The sequence below is a fragment of the Somniosus microcephalus genome, chromosome 15 (assembly GCF_052327205.1).
Source record: "Somniosus microcephalus isolate GS21.2 chromosome 15, FLI_Smic_1.0, whole genome shotgun sequence".
NCBI lineage: Eukaryota > Metazoa > Chordata > Chondrichthyes > Squaliformes > Somniosidae > Somniosus > Somniosus microcephalus.
Genome location: NC_141001.1, coordinates 125139530 through 125164141, shown reverse-complemented (window position 1 = coordinate 125164141; position 24612 = coordinate 125139530). Strand labels below are relative to the sequence as shown.

Below are 24612 nucleotides of genomic sequence, written 5' to 3'. Positions count from 1 at the left end.
AACGGACACGGTCAAGGGCAGTGTCAATCACGGTAGAGGGGAATCCTCGGTTGCGGAAAAAGGAAGACATGTCTGAAGCACTGGTGTGGAAGGTGGCATCATCGGAGCAGATGCAGCGGAGATGGAGAAACTGGGAGAATGGAATAGAGTCCTTACAGGAAGCGGGGTGGGAGGAAGTGTAGTCCAGGTAGCTGTGGGAGTCAGTGGGCTTGTAGTGAATATCGGTCGATAACCTATCCCCAGAGATGGAGACGGAGAAGTCGAGGAAGGGAAGGGAAGAGTCAGAGATGGACCATGTGAAGGTGAGGGAAGGGTGGAAATTGGAGGCAAAGTGAATACCTCTCCCTTTGCCTCTCTCCAAATATCCGTCTCTCACAAAGAAGGAGTGAAACAAAATGGCTGCCACTTATAATGCAGGAGCAGTCCCCTTTAATTAGCGCCCCCCGCGCCCCGCAGCGACTGGGAACCGTTCCCCTCTACCAGTCGCTGGGGGCGCCAGGCGCACAGAAGGGCGGCGCCACTGAAGTTCCGGTTCGGGGCGCACCAAGGGCGTTGCACCGTGAAATGATGTCAGGATCTGCGCGCGCAGCTGAGCGGGCGCTGCGGTTTTTCGCCAGCGCTAAATCTTGAGTGAAGTTCGCGAGAGGCGCAGATCGTGCCGCGCCCGGGCGCTAGCCGCTTAGCGCCCCACTTCTCCTCCTCCTAAGGCGCTAGCGGCTGCCGCTAACAACTGAATTTCTAGGCCCCAGAGTGCATTATAAAGGATGTAATAGCAGAGCACTTGGAAAAAAGTGACCGGATCGGAGAAAGTCAACATGGCTTTACAAAAGTTAAATCGTGCTTGACTAATCTACTCGAATTTTTTGAGGATGTAACTGGTAAAATAGATAAGGGAGAACCAGTGGATGTGGTGTATTTGGATTTTCAAAAGGCTTTCGATAAGGTCCCGCATAAGAGATTAGGGTGTAAAATTAAGGCACATGGGATTGGGGGCAAGGTATTGACTTGGATAGAGAACTGGTTGGCAGACAGGAAGCAAAGAGTGGCAGGCAGTGACTAGTGGGGTACCGCAGGGATCGGTCCTAGGACCCCAGCTATTCACAATATATATTAATGATCTAGACAAGGGAACTAGATGTAATATCTCCAAATTTGCAGACGACACAAAGCTGGGTGGGCGTGTGTGCTGTGAGGAGGATGCCGAGAAACTCCAGTATGATTTGGACAGGTTGGGTGATTGGGCAGAAGCATGGCAGATGCAATATAACGTGGATAAATGTGAGGTTATCCACTTTGGTGTCAAAAACAGGAAGGCAGATTATTATCTGAATGGCAATAGATTGGGAGAAGGGGAAGTTCAACGAGGCCTGGGTGTCCTTGTGCACCAGTCGCTGAAGGTAAGCATGCAGGTGCAGCAGGCGGTTAAGAAGGCAAATGGTATGTTGGCCTTCATAGCGAGAGGGTTTGATTACAGGAACAAGGATGTCTTGCTGCAGTTGTACAGGGCCTTGGTGAGACCACATCTTGAGTATTGTGTGCAGTTTTGGTCGCCTTATCTGAGGAAGGATATTCTTGCCATGGAGGGAGTGCAGCGAAGATTCACCAGACTGATACCTGGGATGACAGGAATGACGTATGAGGAGAGATTGGGTCGATTGGGCTTTTACTTGCTGGAGTTTAGAAGAATGAGAGGGGATCTCATTGAAACTTATAAAATTCTGGCAGGACTGGAAAGACTAGATGCAGGGAGAATGTTCCCGATGTTCGGGGAATCCAGAACCAGGGGTCACAGTCTAAGGATAAGGGGTAGGCCATTTAGGACAGAAATGAGGAGGAATTTCTTTACCCAGAGAGTGGTGAACCTGTGGAATTCTTTACCACAGAAGGCAGTAGAGGCCAATTCATTAAATATATTCAAGAAGGAGTTTGATATATTTCTTAAGGGTAAAGGGATCAAGGGATATGGGGAGAAAGCAGGGACCGGGTACTGAATTTGGATGATGAGCCATGATCGCATTGAATGGCGGAGCAGGCTCGGGGGGCCGAATGGCCTACTCTTGCTCCTATCTTCTATGTTTCTATCGCATCTCTCCAGGGAAAATTGGATAAATATTTGAAGTAGAGAAAGATGCCGGACTTTGGGGAGAGCGCGGGGCAGTGGAAATAGTTTTGGTTTGATACAGGGCTGTGGGGGGAGAGCAGGGAAGTGGGATTAGTATTAGATTGATACAGGGCTATGGGGAGAGAGCGGGGCAGTGGGATTAGTTTTAGATTGATACAGGGCTATGGGGAGAGAGCGGGACAGTGGGATTAGTTTGGGATTGATAGAGGGCTGTGGGGGGAGAGCGGGGCAGTGGGATTAGTTTGGGATTGATACAGGGCTATGGGGAGAGCGGGGCAATGGGATTAGTTTGGGATTGATACAGGGCTATGAGGAGAGAGCGGGGCAGTGGGATTAAGTTGGGATTGCTGCAGGTCTATGGGGAGAGAGCGGGGCAGTGGGATTAGATTGGGATTGATACAGGGCTATGGGGAGGGAGCAGGGCAGTGGGATTAGTTTGGGGATTGATACAGGGCTATGGGGAGAGAACGGGGCAGTGGGATTAGCTTTGGATTGATACAGGGCTATCGGGAGAGAGTGGGGCAGTGGGATTAGTTTGGGATTGATACAGGGCTATGTGGGGAGAGCGAGGCAGTGGGATTAGTTTGGGATTGATACAGGGCAATGGGGAGAGAGCAGGGCAGTGGGGTTAGTTTGGGATTGATATAGGGCTATGTGGGGAGAGCGAGGCAGTGGGATTAGTTTGGGATTGATACAGGGCTATGGGGAGAGAGCGGGGCAGTGGGATTAGTTTGTAGATTGATACAGGGCTATGAGGAGGTAGTGGGGCAGTGGGATTAGGTTGGGGATTGATACAGGGCTATGGGGAGAGAGCAGGGCAGTGGGATTAGTTTGGGATTGATACAGGGCTATGGGGGAAGAGCGGGGCAGTGGGTTTAGTTTGGGATTGATACAGGGCTATGGGGAGAGAGCAGGGCAGTGGGATTAGTTAGGGATTAATACAGGGCTATGGGGAGAGAGCAGGGCAGTGGGATTAGTTTGGGATTGATACAGTGCTATGCGGAGAGAGCGGGGCAGTGGGATTAGTTTGGGATTGATACAGTGCTATGGGGAGAGAGCAGGGCATTGGGATTAGTTTGGGGATTGATACCGGGCTCTGAGGAGAGCACGGGGCAATGGGATTAGATTGGGATTGATGCAGGGCTATAGGGAGAGAGCGGGGCAGTGGGATTTGTTTGGGGAATGATACAGGGCTATGGGGAGAGAGTGGGGCAGTGGGATTAGTTTGGGATTGATACAGGGCTATGGGCAGAGAGCTGGGCAGTGGAATTAGTTTGGGATTGATACAGGGCTATGGGGAGAGCGGGGCAGTGGGATAAGTTTTAGATTGATACACGGCTATGGGGAGAGAGTGGGGAAGTTGGATTAGTTTGGGATTGATACAGGGCTATGGGCAGAGAGCTGTGCAGTGGAATTAGTTTGGGATTGATACAGGGCAATGGGAGAGAGCGGGACAGTGGGATTAGTTTTGGAGTGATACAGGGCTATGAGGAGTGTTCTGCCCTCGCAACGTGATTCTATGCAGAGCTAGACAGATAGCGAACAACTCGATATCTTCCAATAAAATCACAAGGCTTGACTTTTCTTGTAACGCTTTACTGAACGATTCTAATTGTAAAACTGAAATACAACACAGAAATGGAAGCACACATTAGTATACAGGCGCATAACTGATATGTATACACAGATTTAGGTACGCCTGAGCAACACAGTACATTTAGTAAACTGGGAGGCATTCTCTTTAAATTAGCCCTGTACATAGTGTATGAAAATACAGCTACTAGTTAATCAGCTAGGCAGAGAAAAGTTACAACTAAACATTTTCTACAACATACAGTGCACATTAATCATCCATAGCATTCTAAAATACTTACAGACAAACAATTTCCAAGACTCAAGCATGGGGACAATACAACTGCCCGGAGCCTGTGCTGCTGTAGGAGCACCGTGGTGTAGGTCTGTGTCCCAGCGAGGACTCCACGAGGACTACGTAGCAGTCCTGTGGGGAGCGTGATGACCTCATCACGCTCGGTAGCGTTGTCCGCGCTTGGGGCGTCACGTGATGCGCGTGGTCGCGTTTCTGGCCGTGGAGGCCGAAGTCGGGAGCGGGAGCTGGAGGCCAGGCTGAGCCGATGCTTGCCGCGGGAGCGGAAGATCGCGTCGCTCCCGGCGGCTGGTAGATGCGGCCAAAGACGCTAGGCCGGGCTGTGCCGGCAGCCTTTCTGGAAGGCCGAGTCGGGCCGGCAGCCGCCTCACGCACGTCACGTCGTACGTGCCGTGACGTCAGCACGCTACGTTGTACGTGACGTGACGTCAGCACGCTAAGGCGCGTCTTAAAGGGGCAATGGCCCTAAAAGGTAAGTTAAAGGGGCAACGGCCCCAACAGGTAGGTTATACATATATAAGTAAGTTAAATACATACAGTGAGGTTAAGTTAGAGGGAGAGGCAGCACACTCCCCGCTTGGTACAATTCCATTGTACCACTACAGATACAAAATAAACCTGAAGAAAACGTCCTTTGGCTGCAACATACTCAGAGTCCGTTCTCTAGGTTACTTCAGAAAGGAGGATCTCTGAGACTGGCCTCAGAAACACTTTGATAGGCCCCTCCTTGACAATCTTCACCTCCACCTTGCGGACCCTCTTGTCCCTGGTCGGCAGAGTTTTGACAACCAGGCCCACTGGCCATTCATTTCTGCGTGCTTGGCTGTCTTTCAGCAAGACAACGTCTCTCACTTTGACGTTTGGCTTGTCTTCTGTCCATTTCCTACGGCTCTGTAGGGTGGACAAATACTCTCCTCTTTGCTTGGGGAATGTCTGTCCCTCTTCAAGACATTTGAATTCCTCCTTGAAGACATCATGCTGGACAGAGTGAATGATCACACCTTTGGCTTGTGAAGGCTCACTTGTGCTGGATACTTCTTTAGAACATTTCCATCCTTTGCGTTCTATGTTGTCCGAATTCCCCTTGAAGGATGCTGCTACATGAATGAGTCGGGCTGTGGTTCGGCAGAGTGTTCTCCAGCTTGAGAATCGCTCGAAGCTTTGTGAGCCCAACTGAGATTCTGAGGCTTTGGTGACCAGGGTCGTAACTTCAGGCCGAATCTCAGTATCAGCTTCAGGCTCCACAAGGGTGAAGGGATTGGACTCAGGAGTCTCCTCTGTGTTGACATTAGACAGGAAAGAGGGGCCCGAGAACCAACTGCTTTGCTGTAGGTGTGCTGCTGGTATAGACCTGGTAGCATGGTCTGAAGGGTTCAGGTCTGTGGAGACATAGCACCACTGGTCAGGGTGAGTGGATCGTCTGATACGAGTCACCCGGTTGGAAACATACACGTAAAACCTTCTTGTGGAGTTGTGGATGTAACCAAGTACAATCTTGCTGTCCGTGAAGAACTTGACGGCGCCCACATCGATGTCAATCTTGTCTCTGATCAACTGTAGGTTCCATTTTGCTTCTTTTTCTGGGAGGAGTGGAGCATCCCACTCACTCTGATCCGATGAGAGTTCCCGTACTAATGCTTTTCCTTGCATTGTTATGGGAGCTACGAACCCCAAAGGGTCGTACAAACTGTTGACTGTGGACAGGATGTCTCTCCGTGTGAATGGCCTTTCTTCACGGGACACCAGGAATGTGACGCTGTCTGTTTCCAGGTTCCAGGAGAGCCCCAGGCTCCGTTGAAGGGGGGGAGGATCCACTCCAAGGTGCAAATCCTTCAGATCCTTGGCACGGTCCTCTGCAGGGAAGGCTTCCATCACCAGTCCACTGTTCGATGCTACCTTGTGTAGTCTCGGGTTGGACTCTTTCCATGGCCAACAACTTTCAGGACGGCCATCTAACTCCAGAAGGCCCGAACTCAACAACTCTCGGCGGATAAGGCACCCAGCGAGGTCCTGTGTACCCTGTGGCTCGGGTGAGGACTGCTTGGCTGGATTGGCCGAGTGCTGTGGAGGTCTCTGTAGGTAAGTCTTGCTTGTTTCTTCTCCTTTAAGCTCAGTGTCTCCAAAAACAGGCTGTTTGCTACTGTGTTGAGTAGCTGGTTCTGCGTTGAGATAGTTGGATGTTTCCTTGGAGAACAATTTGGAGTGTTGTTGGACACACTCACTTGTACGTTGCACTGGACTGAGGGGCTGTCCCAGAACATATGTTTCCTGGCTGGGCTCCCCGCCTTCGTTCTCCTCACCTTCTTCATAAGCTGCGGCTTTAGCTTTAGCTTTAGCGGCAGCTCTCTGGCTTTGGAGAATGTGGAGACTGGCAGCGAGGTCAGCTCTCTGCTTCATAACCCTAGCTTCTTTTTCAGCAAGGGCCAATTGAGCCTGGGCAGCTTTTGCCTTGGCACGTGCTTTGGCGGCTGCAGAAGCTGTCGATGGCGACGGTCTGCTGGACTGCCGAGATGATCTAGTGGATACTTTAGAGGACTGTGCTGTCTGCTTCATCACACTAGCGTCGAGGTCAGCTCTCTGCTTCATCACACTGGCGTCGAGGTCGGCTCTCTGCTTCATAAGGTCAGCTTTCTGCTTCATCATACTAGCTTCGAGGTCGGCTCTCTGCTTCATAAGGTCAGCTTCTTTTTCAGCGAAGGACAATTGAGCCTGGGCAGCTTTTGCCTTGGCACGTGCTTTGGCGGCTGCAGAAGCTGTCGATGACGACGGTCTGCTGGACCGCCGAGATGACCTAGGGGATACTTTAGAGGGCTGTGACTTGGCATCGTTTGCTAGGAGAGGCTCATGCTTCTCGCTTGACTGGTCGACGTCCTCTAGGGTATATTGTTTTCCTGAGCGTAGACTCATGGTAGCTGAGTGGTATCTTCCTGCGCTTGAGCCCGCTGTGCTGTTGTCTTTTTACTGTTCTGCCCTCGCAACGTGATTCTATGCAGAGCTAGACAGATAGCGAACAACTCGATATCTTCCAATAAAATCACAAGGCTTGACTTTTCTTGTAACGCTTTACTGAACGATTCTAATTGTAAAACTGAAATACAACACAGAAATGGAAGCACACATTAGTATACAGGCGCATAACTGATATGTATACACAGATTTAGGTACGCCTGAGCAACACAGTACATTTAGTAAACTGGGAGGCATTCTCTTTAAATTAGCCCTGTACATAGTGTATGAAAATACAGCTACTAGTTAATCAGCTAGGCAGAGAAAAGTTACAACTAAACATTTTCTACAACATACAGTGCACATTAATCATCCATAGCATTCTAAAATACTTACAGACAAACAATTTCCAAGACTCAAGCATGGGGACAATACAACTGCCCGGAGCCTGTGCTGCTGTAGGAGCACCGTGGTGTAGGTCTGTGTCCCAGCGAGGACTCCACGAGGACTACGTAGCAGTCCTGTGGGGAGCGTGATGACCTCATCACGCTCGGTAGCGTTGTCCGCGCTTGGGGCGTCACGTGATGCGCGTGGTCGCGTTTCTGGCCGTGGAGGCCGAAGTCGGGAGCGGGAGCTGGAGGCCAGGCTGAGCCGATGCTTGCCGCGGGAGCGGAAGATCGCGTCGCTCCCGGCGGCTGGTAGATGCGGCCAAAGACGCTAGGCCGGGCTGTGCCGGCAGCCTTTCTGGAAGGCCGAGTCGGGCCGGCAGCCGCCTCACGCACGTCACGTCGTACGTGCCGTGACGTCAGCACGCTACGTTGTACGTGACGTGACGTCAGCACGCTAAGGCGCGTCTTAAAGGGGCAATGGCCCTAAAAGGTAAGTTAAAGGGGCAACGGCCCCAACAGGTAGGTTATACATATATAAGTAAGTTAAATACATACAGTGAGGTTAAGTTAGAGGGAGAGGCAGCACACTCCCCGCTTGGTACAATTCCATTGTACCACTACAGATACAAAATAAACCTGAAGAAAACGTCCTTTGGCTGCAACATACTCAGAGTCCGTTCTCTAGGTTACTTCAGAAAGGAGGATCTCTGAGACTGGCCTCAGAAACACTTTGATAGGCCCCTCCTTGACAATCTTCACCTCCACCTTGCGGACCCTCTTGTCCCTGGTCGGCAGAGTTTTGACAACCAGGCCCACTGGCCATTCATTTCTGCGTGCTTGGCTGTCTTTCAGCAAGACAACGTCTCTCACTTTGACGTTTGGCTTGTCTTCTGTCCATTTCCTACGGCTCTGTAGGGTGGACAAATACTCTCCTCTTTGCTTGGGGAATGTCTGTCCCTCTTCAAGACATTTGAATTCCTCCTTGAAGACATCATGCTGGACAGAGTGAATGATCACACCTTTGGCTTGTGAAGGCTCACTTGTGCTGGATACTTCTTTAGAACATTTCCATCCTTTGCGTTCTATGTTGTCCGAATTCCCCTTGAAGGATGCTGCTACATGAATGAGTCGGGCTGTGGTTCGGCAGAGTGTTCTCCAGCTTGAGAATCGCTCGAAGCTTTGTGAGCCCAACTGAGATTCTGAGGCTTTGGTGACCAGGGTCGTAACTTCAGGCCGAATCTCAGTATCAGCTTCAGGCTCCACAAGGGTGAAGGGATTGGACTCAGGAGTCTCCTCTGTGTTGACATTAGACAGGAAAGAGGGGCCCGAGAACCAACTGCTTTGCTGTAGGTGTGCTGCTGGTATAGACCTGGTAGCATGGTCTGAAGGGTTCAGGTCTGTGGAGACATAGCACCACTGGTCAGGGTGAGTGGATCGTCTGATACGAGTCACCCGGTTGGAAACATACACGTAAAACCTTCTTGTGGAGTTGTGGATGTAACCAAGTACAATCTTGCTGTCCGTGAAGAACTTGACGGCGCCCACATCGATGTCAATCTTGTCTCTGATCAACTGTAGGTTCCATTTTGCTTCTTTTTCTGGGAGGAGTGGAGCATCCCACTCACTCTGATCCGATGAGAGTTCCCGTACTAATGCTTTTCCTTGCATTGTTATGGGAGCTACGAACCCCAAAGGGTCGTACAAACTGTTGACTGTGGACAGGATGTCTCTCCGTGTGAATGGCCTTTCTTCACGGGACACCAGGAATGTGACGCTGTCTGTTTCCAGGTTCCAGGAGAGCCCCAGGCTCCGTTGAAGGGGGGGAGGATCCACTCCAAGGTGCAAATCCTTCAGATCCTTGGCACGGTCCTCTGCAGGGAAGGCTTCCATCACCAGTCCACTGTTCGATGCTACCTTGTGTAGTCTCGGGTTGGACTCTTTCCATGGCCAACAACTTTCAGGATGGCCATCTAACTCCAGAAGGCCCGAACTCAACAACTCTCGGCGGATAAGGCACCCAGCGAGGTCCTGTGTACCCTGTGGCTCGGGTGAGGACTGCTTGGCTGGATTGGCCGAGTGCTGTGGAGGTCTCTGTAGGTAAGTCTTGCTTGTTTCTTCTCCTTTAAGCTCAGTGTCTCCAAAAACAGGCTGTTTGCTACTGTGTTGAGTAGCTGGTTCTGCGTTGAGATAGTTGGATGTTTCCTTGGAGAACAATTTGGAGTGTTGTTGGACACACTCACTTGTACGTTGCACTGGACTGAGGGGCTGTCCCAGAACATATGTTTCCTGGCTGGGCTCCCCGCCTTCGTTCTCCTCACCTTCTTCATAAGCTGCGGCTTTAGCTTTAGCTTTAGCGGCAGCTCTCTGGCTTTGGAGAATGTGGAGACTGGCAGCGAGGTCAGCTCTCTGCTTCATAACCCTAGCTTCTTTTTCAGCAAGGGCCAATTGAGCCTGGGCAGCTTTTGCCTTGGCACGTGCTTTGGCGGCTGCAGAAGCTGTCGATGGCGACGGTCTGCTGGACTGCCGAGATGATCTAGTGGATACTTTAGAGGACTGTGCTGTCTGCTTCATCACACTAGCGTCGAGGTCAGCTCTCTGCTTCATCACACTGGCGTCGAGGTCGGCTCTCTGCTTCATAAGGTCAGCTTTCTGCTTCATCATACTAGCTTCGAGGTCGGCTCTCTGCTTCATAAGGTCAGCTTCTTTTTCAGCGAAGGACAATTGAGCCTGGGCAGCTTTTGCCTTGGCACGTGCTTTGGCGGCTGCAGAAGCTGTCGATGATGACGGTCTGCTGGACCGCCGAGATGACCTAGGGGATACTTTAGAGGGCTGTGACTTGGCATCGTTTGCTAGGAGAGGCTCATGCTTCTCGCTTGACTGGTCGACGTCCTCTAGGGTATATTGTTTTCCTGAGCGTAGACTCATGGTAGCTGAGTGGTATCTTCCTGCGCTTGAGCCCGCTGTGCTGTTGTCTTTTTACTGTTCTGCCCTCGCAACGCGATTCTATGCAGAGCTAGACAGATAGCGAACAACTCGATATCTTCCAATAAAATCACAAGGCTTGACTTTTCTTGTAACGCTTTACTGAACGATTCTAATTGTAAAACTGAAATACAACACAGAAATGGAAGCACACATTAGTATACAGGCGCATAACTGATATGTATACACAGATTTAGGTACGCCTGAGCAACACAGTACATTTAGTAAACTGGGAGGCATTCTCTTTAAATTAGCCCTGTACATAGTGTATGAAAATACAGCTACTAGTTAATCAGCTAGGCAGAGAAAAGTTACAACTAAACATTTTCTACAACATACAGTGCACATTAATCATCCATAGCATTCTAAAATACTTACAGACAAACAATTTCCAAGACTCAAGCATGGGGACAATACAACTGCCCGGAGCCTGTGCTGCTGTAGGAGCACCGTGGTGTAGGTCTGTGTCCCAGCGAGGACTCCACGAGGACTACGTAGCAGTCCTGTGGGGAGCGTGATGACCTCATCACGCTCGGTAGCGTTGTCCGCGCTTGGGGCGTCACGTGATGCGCGTGGTCGCGTTTCTGGCCGTGGAGGCCGAAGTCGGGAGCGGGAGCTGGAGGCCAGGCTGAGCCGATGCTTGCCGCGGGAGCGGAAGATCGCGTCGCTCCCGGCGGCTGGTAGATGCGGCCAAAGACGCTAGGCCGGGCTGTGCCGGCAGCCTTTCTGGAAGGCCGAGTCGGGCCGGCAGCCGCCTCACGCACGTCACGTCGTACGTGCCGTGACGTCAGCACGCTACGTTGTACGTGACGTGACGTCAGCACGCTAAGGCGCGTCTTAAAGGGGCAATGGCCCTAAAAGGTAAGTTAAAGGGGCAACGGCCCCAACAGGTATAAGTAAGTTAAATACATACAGTGAGGTTAAGTTAGAGGGAGAGGCAGCACAAGGAGAGAGTGGGGCCATGAGATTTGTTTATGGAATGAGACAGGGCTGTGGGGAGAGAGTGAGGCAGTGGGATTCGTTTTGGATTGATACAGGGCTATGCGGAGAGAGCGGGGCAGTGGGAATAGTTTGGGATTGATACAGGGCTATGAGGAGAGAGCAGGGCAGTGGAATTAGTCTGAGGATTGATACAGGGCTATGGGGAAAGAGCGGGGCAGTGGGATTTGTTTGGGGAATGACACAGGGCTATGGGGAGAGAGTGGGGCAGTGGGATTAGTTTTGGATTGATACAGGGCTATAGGGAGAGAGCGGGGCAGTGCAATTAGTTTGGGATTAATACAGGGCTATGGGGAGAGAGCGGGGTGGTGGGATTAATTTTGGATTGATACAGGGCTATGGGGAGAGAGCGGGGCAGTGGGATTAGTTTGGGATTGATACAGGGCTATGGGCAGAGCGGGGCAATGGGATTAGTTTTGGATTGATACAGGGCTATGGAGAGGGAGCGGAGCAATGGGATTAGTTTGGCATTGATACAGAGCTATGGGGAGAAAGTGGGACAGTTGGATTAGTTTGGGATTGATACAGGGCTATGGGGAGAGCGCGGGGCAGTGGGATTAGATTGGGATTGATACAGGGCTATGGGGAGGGAGCAGGGCAGTGGGCTTAGTTTGGGATTGATACAGGGCTATGGGTTGAGAGTGGGGCAGTGGGATTAGTTTTGGATCGATACACGGCTATGGGTTGAGAGCGGGGCAGTGGGATTAGTTTTGGATTGATACAGGGCTATGGGGAGAGAACAGGGCAGTGGGATTAGTTTTGGATTGATACAGGGCTATGGGGAGAGAGCAGGGCAGTGGGATTAGTTTTGGATTGATACAGGGCTATGGGGAGAGAGCAGGGCAGTGGGATTAGTTTGGGGATTGATACAGCGCCATGGGGAGAGAGCGGGGCAGATGGATTTTTTTGGGGACTGATGCAGGGCTATGGGGAGAGAGCGGGTCAGTGGGATTAGGTTGGGGATTGATACAGGGCTATGGGGAGAGAGCAGGGCAGTGGGATTAGTTTGGGATTGATACAGGGCTGTGGGGAGAAAGCAGGGCATTGTGATTAGTTTGGAGATTGATACCAGGCTCTGGTGAGAACATGGGGCAATGGGATTAGATTGGGATTGATACAGGGCTATGGGGAGAGAGCAGGGCAGTGGGATTTGTTTGGGATTGATACAGGGCTATGAGGAGAGAGCGGGGAACTTGGATTAGTTTGGGATTGATACAGGGCTATGGGGAGAGAGCGGGGCAGTGGGATTACATTGGGATTGATACAGGTCTATGGGGAGAGAGCAGGGCAGTGGGATTTGTTTGGGGAATGATACAATGCTATGGGGAGAGAGCGGGGAACTTGGATTAGTTTGGGATTGATACAGGGCTATGGGGAGAGAGCGGGGAACTTGGATTAGTTTGGGATTGATACAGGGCTATGGGGAGAGAGCGGGGCAGTGGGATTACATTGGGATTGATACAGGTCTATGGGGAGAGAGCGGGGATGTTGGATTAGTTTGGGATTGATGCAGGGCTATGGGCAGAGAGCTGCGCAGTGGAATTAGTTTGGGATTGATATAGGGCTATGGGAAGAGCGGGACAGTGGGATTAGTTTGGGATTGATACAGGGCAATGGGAGAAAGCGGGACAGTGGGATTAGTTTTGGATTGATACAGGGCTATGGGGAGAGAGCAGGGCCGTGAGATTTGTTTAAGGAATGAGACAGGGCTATGGGGAGAGAGCAGGGCAGTGGGATTAGTTTTGGATTGATACAGGGCTATGGGGAGAGAGTGGGGCAGTGGGATTAGTTTGGGAATGATACAGGGCTATGGGGAGAGAGCCGGGTAGTCGGATTAGTTTGGGATTGATACAGGGCTATGGGGAGATCGCGGGGCAGTGAGATTAGTTTGGGATTGATACAGGGCTATGCAGAGAGAGCGGGGCAGTGGGATTAGTTTGGGGATTGATGCACGTCCTTGGGGAGAGAGCGCGACAGTCGGATTAGTTTGGGATTGATACAGGCCTATGGGGAAAGAGCGGGGAAGTGGGATTCGTTTGGGATTGATACAGGGCTATGGGGAGAGAGCGAAGCAGTGGGATCAGTTTGGGATTGATACAGGGCTATGGGGAGAACACGGGCCAGTGGGATTAGTTTGGGATTGATACAGGGCTATGCGGAGAGAGCGGGGCAGTGGGATTAGTTTGGGGATTCATGCAGGTCCTTGGGGAGAGAGCGGGACAGTCGGATTAGTTTGGGATTGATACAGGGCTATGGGGAGAGAGCGAAGCAGTGGGATCAGTTTGGGATTGATACAGGGCTATGGGGAGAACACGGGCCAGTGGGATTAGTTTGGGATTGGTACAGCGCTATGGGGAGAGAGCGGGGCAGTGGGATTAGTTTGGGATTGATACAGGGCTATGGGGAGAGAGCGGGGCAGTGGGATTAGATTGGGACTGATTCAGGGCAATGGGGAGAGAGCGGGTCAGTAGGATTTTTTGGCGATTGATACAGGGCTACGGGGAGAGCGCGGGGCACGGGATTAGTTTGGGATTGATACAGGGCTATGGCTAGAGAGGGGGGCAGTGGGATTAGTTTGGGATTGATACAGGCCTAGGGGGAAAGAGCGGGGCAGTGGGATTCGTTTGGGATTGATACAGGGCTATGGGGAGAGAGTGAGGTAGTGGGATTAGTTTGGGATTGATACAGGGCTGTGGGGAGAGTGGGGCGATGGGATTAGTTTTGGATTGATACAGGGCTATGGGTAGACAGCAGGGCAGTGGGAATAGTTTGGGATTGATGGAGGGCCAATGGGAGAGAGCGTGGCAGTGGGAATAGTTTGGGATTAATACAGGGCTATGGCGAGAGAGCGGGGCAGTGGGATTAGTCTGGGATTGATACAGGGCAATGGGGAGAGAGTGGGACAGTGGGATTAGTTTGCGATTAATACAGGGCTATGGGGAGAGAGCGGGGCAGTGGGATTAGTTTGGGATTGATACAGGGCAATGGGGAGAGAGCGGGGCAGTGGGATTAGTTTGGGATTGATACAGGGCTATGGGGAGAACGCTTAGAAGTGGGATTAGTTTGGAATTGATACAGAGCTATGTGGAGAGAGCGGGGCAGTGGGATTTGTTTGGGATTGATACAGGGCTATGGGGAGATCGCGGGGCAGTGAGATTATTTTGGGATTGATACAGGGCTATGAGGATAGAGCGGGGCAGTGGGATTAGTTTGGGGATTGATGCACGTCCTTGGGGAGAGAGCGGGACAGTCGGATTAGTTTGGGATTGATACAGAGCTATGGGGAGGGAGCGAAGCAGCGCGATCAGTTTGGGATTAATACAGGGCTATGGGGAGAGTGGTGGGCATTGTGATTAGTTTGGGATTGATACAGGACTATGTGGAAAGAGCGAGGCAGTGTGATTAGTTTGGGATTGATACAGGACTATGTGGAAAGAGCGAGGCAGTGTGATTAGTTTGGGATTGATACATGGCTATGGGGACAACACGGGCCAGTGGGATTAGTTTGGGATTCGTACAGGGCTATAGGGAGAGTGTTGTGCAGTGGGATTAGTTTGAGATTGATGCAGGGCTATGCGGAGAGAGCGAGGCAGTGTGATTAGTTTGGGATTGATACATGGCTATGGGAAGAGAGCGGTGCAGTGGGATTAGTTTGGGATTGATACAGGGCTATGGGGAGAGAGCGGGTCAGTGGGATTAGTTTGGGATTGATACAGGGCTATGGGGAGAGAGCGGTGCAGTGGGATTAGTTTGGGATTGATACAGGGCTATGCGGAGAGAGCGGGCCAGTGGGATTAGTTTGGGGATTCATGCAGGTCCTTGGGGAGAGAGCGGGACAATCGGATTAGTTTGGGATTGATACAGGGCTAAGGGGAGAGAGCGAAGCTGTGGGATCAGTTTGGGATTGATACAGGGCTATGGGGAGAACACGGGCCAGTGGGATTAGTTTGGGATTGGTACAGCACTATGGGGAGAGAGCGGGGCAGTGGGATTAGTTTGGGATTGATACAGGGCTATGGGGAGAGAGCGGGGCAGTGGGATTAGATTGGGATTGATTCAGGACAATGGGGAGAGAGCGGGTCAGTAGGATTTTTTGGTGATTGATACAGGGCTACGGGGAGAACGCGGGGCACGGGATTAGTTTGGGATTGATACAGGGCTATGGCTAGAGAGGGGGGCAGTGGGATTAGTTTGGGATTGATACAGGCCTATGGGGAGAGAGCAGGGCAGTGGGATTAGTTTGGGATTGATACAGGGCTATGGGGAGAGAGCGGTGCAGTGGGATTAGTTTGGGATTGATACAGGGCTATGGGGAGAGAGCAGGGCAGTGGGATTAGTTTGGGATTGATACAGGGCTATGGGGAGAGAGCGGGTCAGTGGGATTAGTTTGGGATTGATACAGGGCTATGGGGAGATAGCAGGGCAGTGGGATTAGTTTGGGATTGATACAGGGCTATGGGGAGAGAGCGGGTCAGTGGAATTAGTTTGGGATTGATACAGGGCTATTGGGAGAGAGCGGGGCAGTGGGATTAGTTTGGGATTGATACAGGGCTATGGGGTGAGTGCGGGGCAGTTGGATTAGTTTGGGATTGATACAGGGCTATGGGGAGAGAGCGGGGCAGTGGGATTAGTTTGGGATTGATACAGGGCTATGGGGAGAGAGCGGGGCAGTGGGATTAGTTTGGGATTGATACAGGGCTATGGGGAGAGTGAGGGGCAGTGGGATTAGTTTGGGATTGATACAGGGCTATGGGGAGAGTGCGGGGCAGTGGGATTAGTTTGGGATTGATTCACATGTATGGGGAGGGTGTGGCGCAGTGTGATTAGTTCGGGATTGACACAGGGCTATGGGGAGAGTGTGGGGCAGTGGGATTAGTTCGGGATTGATACAGGGCTATGAGGTGAGTGCGGGGCAGTGGGATTAGTTTGGGATTGATACAGGGCTATGGGGAGAGTGCGGGGCAGTGGGATTAGTTTGGGATTGATACAGGGCTATGGGGAGAGTGCGGGGCAGTGGGATTAGTTTGGGATTGATTCACATGTATGGGGAGGGTGTGGCGCAGTGGGATTAGTTCGGGATTGATGCAGGGCTATGGGGAGAGAGCGGGGCATTGGAATTAGTTTCGGATTGATACAGGGCTATGGGGAGAGAGCGGGTCAGTGGAATTAGTTTGGGATTGATACAGGGCTATGGGGAGAGAGCGGGTCAGTGGAATTAGTTTGGGATTGATACAGGGCTATGGGGAGAGAGCGGGTCAGTGGGATTAGTTTGGGATTGATACAGGGCTTTGGGGAGCGAGCGGGGCATTGGGATTAGTTTGGGATTGATACAGGGCTATGGGGTGAGTGCGGGGCAGTTGGATTAGTTTGGGATTGATACAGGGCTATGGGGAGAGAGCTGGGCAGTGGGATTAGTTTGGGATTGATACAGGGCTATGGGGAGCGAGCGGGGCATTGGGATTAGTTTGGGATTGGTACAGGGCTTTGGTGAGAGAGCGGGTCAGTGGGATTATTTTGGGATTGATACAGGGCTATGGGGAGCGAGCGGGGCATTGGGATTAGTTTGGGATTGATACAGGGCTATGGGGAAAGAGCGGGGCAGTGGGATTAGTTTGGGATTGATTCACATGTATGGGGAGAGTGTGGGGCAGAGAGTTTAGTTTGGGATTGATACAGGGCTATGGGGTGAGTGCAAGGCAGTTGGATTAGTTTGGGTTTGATACAGGGCTACGGGGAGAGTGCGGGGCAGTTGGATTAGTTTGGGATTGATACAGGGCTACGGGGAGAGTGCGGGGCAGTGGGATTAGTTTGGGATTGATACAGGGCTATGGGGAGAGAGCGGGGCAGTGAGTTTAGTTCGGGATTGATACAGGGCTATGGGGAGAGAGCGGGGCAGTGGGATTAGTTTGGGATTGATACAGGGCTATGGGGAGAGAGCGGGGCAGTGAGTTTAGTTCGGGATTGATACAGGGCTATGGGGAGAGAGCGGGGCAGTGGGATTAGTTTGGGATTGATACAGGGCTATGGGGAGAGAGCGGGGCAGTGAGTTTAGTTCGGGATTGATACAGGGCTATGGGGAGAGAGCGGGGCAGTGGGATTAGTTTGGGATTGATACAGGGCTATGGGGAGGGTGTGGCAGTGAGTTTAGTTTGGGATTGCTCTTGCAATGTGCTGGCACAGACATGATGGGCTGAATGGCCTCCCATCTTTTAGGGTTCTATGCCGAGACTGGAGTTCAGGGTGAGAGACTGGGGGAAGACCTGGAAGTATCATCTGCACAGATGGTTCTGATCTTGAAGATGAAGAAATCCATGAGCTCCTTGTGCCTGGAGTTTGAGGCGAGGGTAGAGGTGAGGGTGAGGTGGCTTTAGTGAGGTGGCTTATTGCGAAAGGAATGAGCCTGAGGACCTGTTTTGATCCTCAGGATGTTCCTGCAGTAGGTGGATTTGGCTGAGGAGGTTGAAGCATGGCGCTGCTGGACGTGGCCAAGCAAGATGAAGCGCTGAATGCCTCGGCCAGCTGTTTGCCAGATACCTCGAATTTGCCCCCAGTACCCCCTTCTCAGGGCAACTATGGATGGGCAACAACCTGGCCCGTATTGCCCACATCCTATGATAATACACATAGTGATAACTTGGTTTTGGTGATGTTGGTTGAATGATAAATATTGGCCGGGACACCGGGGAGAACTGCCCTGCTCTTCTTCGGAATAGTGCCATGCGATCTTGTACATCCACCTGAGACAGCAGATGGGGACTCGGTTTAATGTCTCATTTGAAAGATGGCACCTCCAACAATGCAGCGCTCCCTCAGCACTGCACTGGGAGTCTCAGCCTGGATTATGTGCTCACGTCTCTGGAGCGGGACTTGAACCCACGACCTTGTGACTCAGAGGTGAGAGTGCGACCCACTGAGACATGACTGACACCACAAAGGTGTAAGGTCAACAGGAGCAATGCCATGGGAACACCATCACCTGCAAGTTCCCCTCCCAGTCACACACCATCCTGACTTGGAAATATATCGGCTGTTCCTTCATCGTCGTTGGGTCAAAATCCTGGAACTCCCTCCCTAACAGCACTGTGGGAGTACCTTCACCACACGGACTGCAGCGGTTCGAGAAGGCGGCTCACCACCACCTTCTCAAGGGCAATTAGGGATGGGCAATAAATGCTGGCCTTGCCAGCGACGCCCACATCCCATGAACAATTTTAAAAATCTAACCACTTATCCCCATATATTTGACAACATCCTCTCCTCTCTGGAACTTGTCAAGTTTCCCTCGCAAAGGACTGTAGCGTTCCTGTCGTCCCCCATGACCAGCTCATGGTGGACAGGTCACTTCAAACTCACTGCAAGTCATTCCTCTTCTGGCCTCATGTTTCCTTCAAGGCCTCATCTGGGTCTCCCTGGAAAATGGAACCTTTATTAATAACCCTCGTGTGGTCCAGAGAAGCTTTGTGCTTACTTCGACTGGAATTACTGGTCAGTTCCTATGCTGGGTGTAATTTGAAGGCAGATTGTGATTAGATGAACCTTCTAAAAAAAGTTCCCTTGTTTTGTTTTGAAATATTGCTTAGTTGGCTGATCGTAAAACTTTAAGCTTTGAGCAACTGGTGTGAAATAAAAGTGTCAACGCCTGTTGGACCTTGACCCTGACAGGAACCTTCTGATTCGCTGCAATTCAGCCGTGAAGGTTTATCATTGTTTTATAGTAACTGAGAGAAGTTGCAATAACTGGGGTGTCCGAGGTGTAGCAAAATCCCAAACATTCTCAGGAAGAAATTGCTCATAATCTCAGAGCACGAGGAGGAAATCTCACCCCATGGTTATAAAAGGCTGATTTTTAGTAAGTTTGCTACCCAGTTTTTCACTGAGTGTTACCTGGTGGTCATGAGGGTAAAACAGCTTCCTTGCTGGTGATACCAGCATTATCATCCTTATCACTGAAGGGAAGTACAGAGTGATTCCGAGTGAGTTGGGTGCTTAGCCTGACTGACTCGTGTCCTGAGATTTTAGGCTGTCGTTAACACTGGTAGTGAGGCTGGTGTCTACGTGTGGGTTCCAGACACGCTTCTCAACCTCTTTTTAGACACCATCCCCCTCCCACCTGTGTCACGTGCTATTTGGGAAAGCAAATATATGCCTAGTTGCCAAGGAAATAATCTGGGATCTGAGAGACTGAAGAAGGCAAAGGAGAGGGAGAAATAAAGCTGATCTCTGAGCCTGAAGGGACAGATTGAGGTTTACGAATGTACCAATCACACTTGGGGGTTGTGTACGTTACCAATCAAGCTAAGAACAGCCCGTTTGGAGATGGTTTTGCTTCTTCAGGATCAAACAGTCAGCAGCAGTAAGGGTCCCTCGCCCCCCACTGTGGCCGGGGGGGTCACCAGCTTTCCTCAGGTCCCCTACTGGCGCCTGATTAACACATCATTGCTGGGTCTCTCTTCAAATGTAAAGCAGCCAATGGTGGCACAGTGGCCTCTCTGGAAAACTTATGTCTTTGTCAAACAACTGCTTTAAAACGGAAAGGGGTCGTTGGCAGTACCCTGAATGGAACTCCAACTCTTAATAAGCTATAAATGAATTGATTATTGAATGCTAAGATTACTTTACCATCTCTTCAATTACCTTTGAGTAAGTGAGGGAGTTGAGCAAAGTCGCCGTTCTCTTTTTCTGAGTGCGCGGCCCCTTTAGGGGGCTACACTGCTCTTTCACAATACCGCTCACGGAAAGTCTTTCTCATTGAACAGCCAGCGAGCCGACTGCACGGGAGGTCCAGAGAGCTGCGCGGCCACACGGCTTAAAGGGAACATTGGGCTTGAGTTATGTGGAGAGACTGACGAAGCTGAGGCTTTTCTCCTTGGAGCAGAGAAGGTTAAGGGGAGATTTGATAGAGGTGTTCAAATTGCGAAGAATTTTGAGAGAGTAAATAGGGAAAGCAGCGGGAGGGTCGGTAACTAGAGGACACAGAGTTAAGGTGATCGGCAAAAGACCCAGAGGGGAGATAAGGAGAATTTTTTTTATGCAGCAAGTTGTTGTGATCTGGAATGCGCTGCCTGAAAGGGCGGTGGAAGCAGATTCAATAGTAACTTTCAAAAGGGAATTGGATAAATACTTGTAGGGAAATATTTACAGGGCTGTGGGGAAAGAGCAGGGGGGAGTGGGACTAATTGGAGAGCTCGTTCAAAGACACGGCACAGGCACGATGGGCCGAATGGCCTCCTCCTGTAAGATTCTATGATTCTTTGCTTTCCTGGCCACTAAAAATGAGCTAATTTTTAATCTAGCACCAACAACAACCCAAGGAACTGGACCGTCAAAACCACCGATTAACCCTCCTGGGCCTGGGCCAACCAACAATGGGCCGTCGACTCCATCAAAGATCCCTCCTGAACCCCCAGAACCCACAACAGCAAAGCCCCCTGGACCCGGACCGACAACCATCCGCCCACCTAACTCTCCAACAGTCACAGGGAATCCGACCACCAAACCACAGCTCAGTGGATCAACAATTACAACTAACCCCGGGCCTCCAGGACCAGTAACAACTCCAGCCAACAAACCGCCCGATGGATCAGGAACCGGACCAACAACAAGTAAGCCAGCTGGTCTCACACCAGGCCAACTCCCCCACCGTCGCCATCACTTTCTGTTCACTCCTGATCACACTCAAAAACCCTTGCATGGATTTTAATTCCTGTTTACTCTACGACCTTCATGTTTCCTGGATCTCACCTTTCTCACCTCCCGTATAAACATGCTGAGTGTTCATTTCCAATCGTAAGAAAGGCTAGAATAGGAGTAATTGTTGGTGACATCAGCAGGTGTGAAGGTCACCCTCGGCAGGGGAGCAGAGCATGCGGTCAGGGATCGACCGCCCGTTGTACGTGGGGAGAGAGGTGTCTAGGGGGCAACCGATTCACTATCGCCCGCTTTGCACCCCTGCGGAGTAGAATTTCACCCCCAATGTTATTTAATGCGGGGTTAACCATGTCCTTTAAATTGAATAGCGGCTCCAGTGAAATAGTGGACAGGGAGAGGGGCGCTGTGTCTGGGGAAATCACTGCCTGACTGTTGAGTCTGTGCAACACCCGGCATCAAATCATCTCAATCCTGAAGCCCTCTTCACTTCAGCACCATGTTAATCAGTGACATAAGAAAACTCACTGAGCACTTGGTTTTTAGTGTAAAACAAGGCTTCAATCAACTGTTTCACAACCATGAGAATCTAGTTACATCACTAGTTCCTGGTTACAAAAACATCCTGAGCAAGCTGGGCCCACGCCCGAGTATTTATACTCCTTGGACGGCGCCACCAGCTGGCCGCCCAGTGTTATTTCAGGAGTCATTTCTTCATGAATGATCAGATTCCTGACAATCAGTATTGTGCTTTCCTGTTGATCTTTGTTCACTTTAATATTTGCATGCTATTATTCTACTTTAACCTTTCAATTCTGCGGGTGCATGCAGGGTCTACAGTAGAAATTAATGTTAATTCTGGTCTTACTGTTGGTGAGTGCCTCATTTTGATTTAATGGAACCCTAAGAATGACTGAGAAAGATATCCTACCTTTGCCCTACCATCTAGGAAAAAGCAACCCGCTTGGTCAGCACCTTGTCCGTCACCTCAAAGATCCACTCCCTCCACCACTGGCACACCGTGGCTGCAGTGTGGACCATCTACAAGATCCACCACCCTAAACATCCACTCCCTCTACCACCGGCACACCTTGACTGCAGTGTGGACCATCTACAAGATCCACCACCCTAAACATCCACTCCCTCCACCACCGGCGCACCGTGGCTGCAGTGTGCACCATCTATAAGATCCACCACCCTAAACGTCCACTCCCTCCACCACCAGCGCACCGTGGCTGCAGTGTGGACCATCTATAAGATTCACCACCCTAAACGTCCACTCCCTCCACCACCAGCGCACCGTGGCTGCAGTGTGGACCATCTACATCACCTCCTTCGCCAAGCATTTAGTCACCTGTCCTAATATCTCCTTCTCTGGCGTGCTGTCAGTTTTTGTCTGATTATGGCCCCTGGGACATTTTACTAAGTTAAAGGCGCTATAGAAATGCAAGTTGTTATTTTCCTGTGATCCTGTTTTCTCTCCCTGCTGTCCCCTGATCCCAAGTTCTCACTCATGTGGGACTAGTTGGAGAGCTCATTCAAAGAGCCGGCACAGGCACGATGGGCCGAATGGCCTCCTCCTGTGCTGTGTGATTCTGAGATGCGGCTGATGGAACAAGCAGTTCTTTCTCTTCCCTATGTAAGCTGCCACAGAGGCTGTTAGAAACGGTCAGTTGAAGAGATCAGAAGACCTCCGAGGGAGTGAGGAACATGCTTCATTCTGGGCTAACAGAGATCACAATATAACGAGGAAAGGGGAAGGCCATTCGGCCCATCTTAATTCATCCATCCGGGGAGATCCTGTTGCCCCCTCCCCCTCCCTCCCGCCCCCCCATTGCCACATCCAATTGCTTCTCAAACGATTCCAGGATTTTTGCCTTTAGTTCTCGATCTGGGAGTTTATTTCATACATTGATCACTCTCTGTGTGAAGAGCAACCTCCTGATATCAGTTCTAAAATGAACTTTCACTAGTTTGAACCAGTGTCTTACTCCCACAGTTTAAATTAAAGTAATGTTCCAGCTTAACTTTTTCTATACCCTTAACAATTGTGTATCGCTCTGTAAGATCCCCTCTCAGACCCCCCTTTCCAGCTGAGAAGCCCCAGCCTCTCCAGTCTTCCCTCAATGACTCAGACCCTGACACTGGGGACCAGACTCATGGCTCTTCGCTACACTGCCTCCAGCAGTTGAATATCTCCCTGGTTTCTTGGTGACCAGAGCTGGACCCAGTGCACAAGCTGCGGTCTGACCAGAGCCCTGAGCTTGATCATTACCCCTCCAGACGCGGGTTCTGTTCTGACTGTAGTTCAGTGTCCTGCTGATTGCTCAGTCGTTGTTTTTCAGTGTACGATGAAAATCTTTAGGTTGAATTTGGGGTGTGAAGATTGGATGTTTAGATAGTTACTGTCGGCTGCCATTGCTCAGTGGAGACAGGGAGTGCCCACAGCAGAAGGTGAGGTGAGGATCATCCCGATAAGCTGATCAGGAAACCAGCACATGAGCTGACACCAAACCTCCCGACTATTTCCTGCCTATTCCTATCTCCGCTCTCCCCTCCACCAGCGGCATGCCATGGATCACCTGGATGTACCTTGACCAGGAAACCATTGCCAGCCTCTCCAATAGGCTGGAAAGGATTGCACTCGACGCATCATTGCCACAGGGCTCTTCTTGCCGATTGGACTATCAGGGATGGTACATGGACTACTGCCATTGAGCTGCATTCTCTCTTCTCTGGAATACAAGGGACGGTACCGGTGCCCTTCTCTAACAGGACCACCAGGGATGAGGTACACATTCTGCCACCAAGGATCCAACATCACTCCCCTCAAGGCTGCCAGCTACAGTGAGCAATCAGAATAGTTGTTGCATAAATTCCTGACATGCGCCTATACCCAACTAGAATGAAGACCAATAGTATTTAGAAAGTAGTCAACATTCAGTTCTGATATAAGGTCTCATAAAACTTCTTCTGGTAAGCCATAGAAAGAAAAGAAAGACTCGCCATTCTGGGCACCGCACTTTAGGAAGGATGTGAAAGCCTTAGTGTGGGTGTAGAGGAGATTTACGAGAATGATTCCAGGGATGAGGGACTTCAGTTATGTGGATAGACTGGAGAAGCTGGGGTTGTTCTCCTTGGAGCAGAGAAGATTGAGAGGAGATTTGATACAGGTGTTCAGAATCCTGAGAGATCTGGACAGAGTAGATAGAGGGAAACTGTTCCCATTGGCGGAAGGGTCGAGAACCAGAGGACACAGATTTAAGGTGATTGGCAGAAGAACCAAAGGCGACATGAGGAAAAACCTTTTTACGCAGTGAGTGGTTAGGATCTGGAATGCACTGCCTGAAAGGGTGGTGGAGGCAGATTCAATCGTGGCTTTCAAAAGGGAGTTGGATAAGTACCTGAAGGAAACACTTTTGCAGGGTTCCGGGGAAAGGGCGGGGGAGTGGGACTAGCTGAAGTGCCGGCACGGGCTCGACGGGCCGAATGGCCTCATTCTGTGCTGTAACCATTCTATGATTCTATTTCTTTAGCACCTTTCACAGCCTCAGGAAGTCCCAAAGTGCTTTACAGTCAATGAAGTACTTTTTGAAGTGTAGTCACTGTTGTAATGTAGGAAACACGGCAGCCAATTTGCACAG

At 50.8% G+C, this 24612-nt stretch overlaps 1 protein-coding gene across 1 annotated transcript in view; it reads left to right on the top strand.

Annotated features, from left to right (window-relative positions):
* The window catches only part of LOC147107216 (uncharacterized), a 123766-nt gene that overhangs the window by 73670 nt on the left and 25484 nt on the right, over positions 1–24612 (top strand). The window contains exon 5 of the mRNA XM_086008421.1: positions 20617–20925. Coding sequence (XP_085864547.1) covers positions 20617–20925 — 309 coding nt within the window. The remainder of the gene's footprint in view (positions 1–20616; positions 20926–24612) is intronic.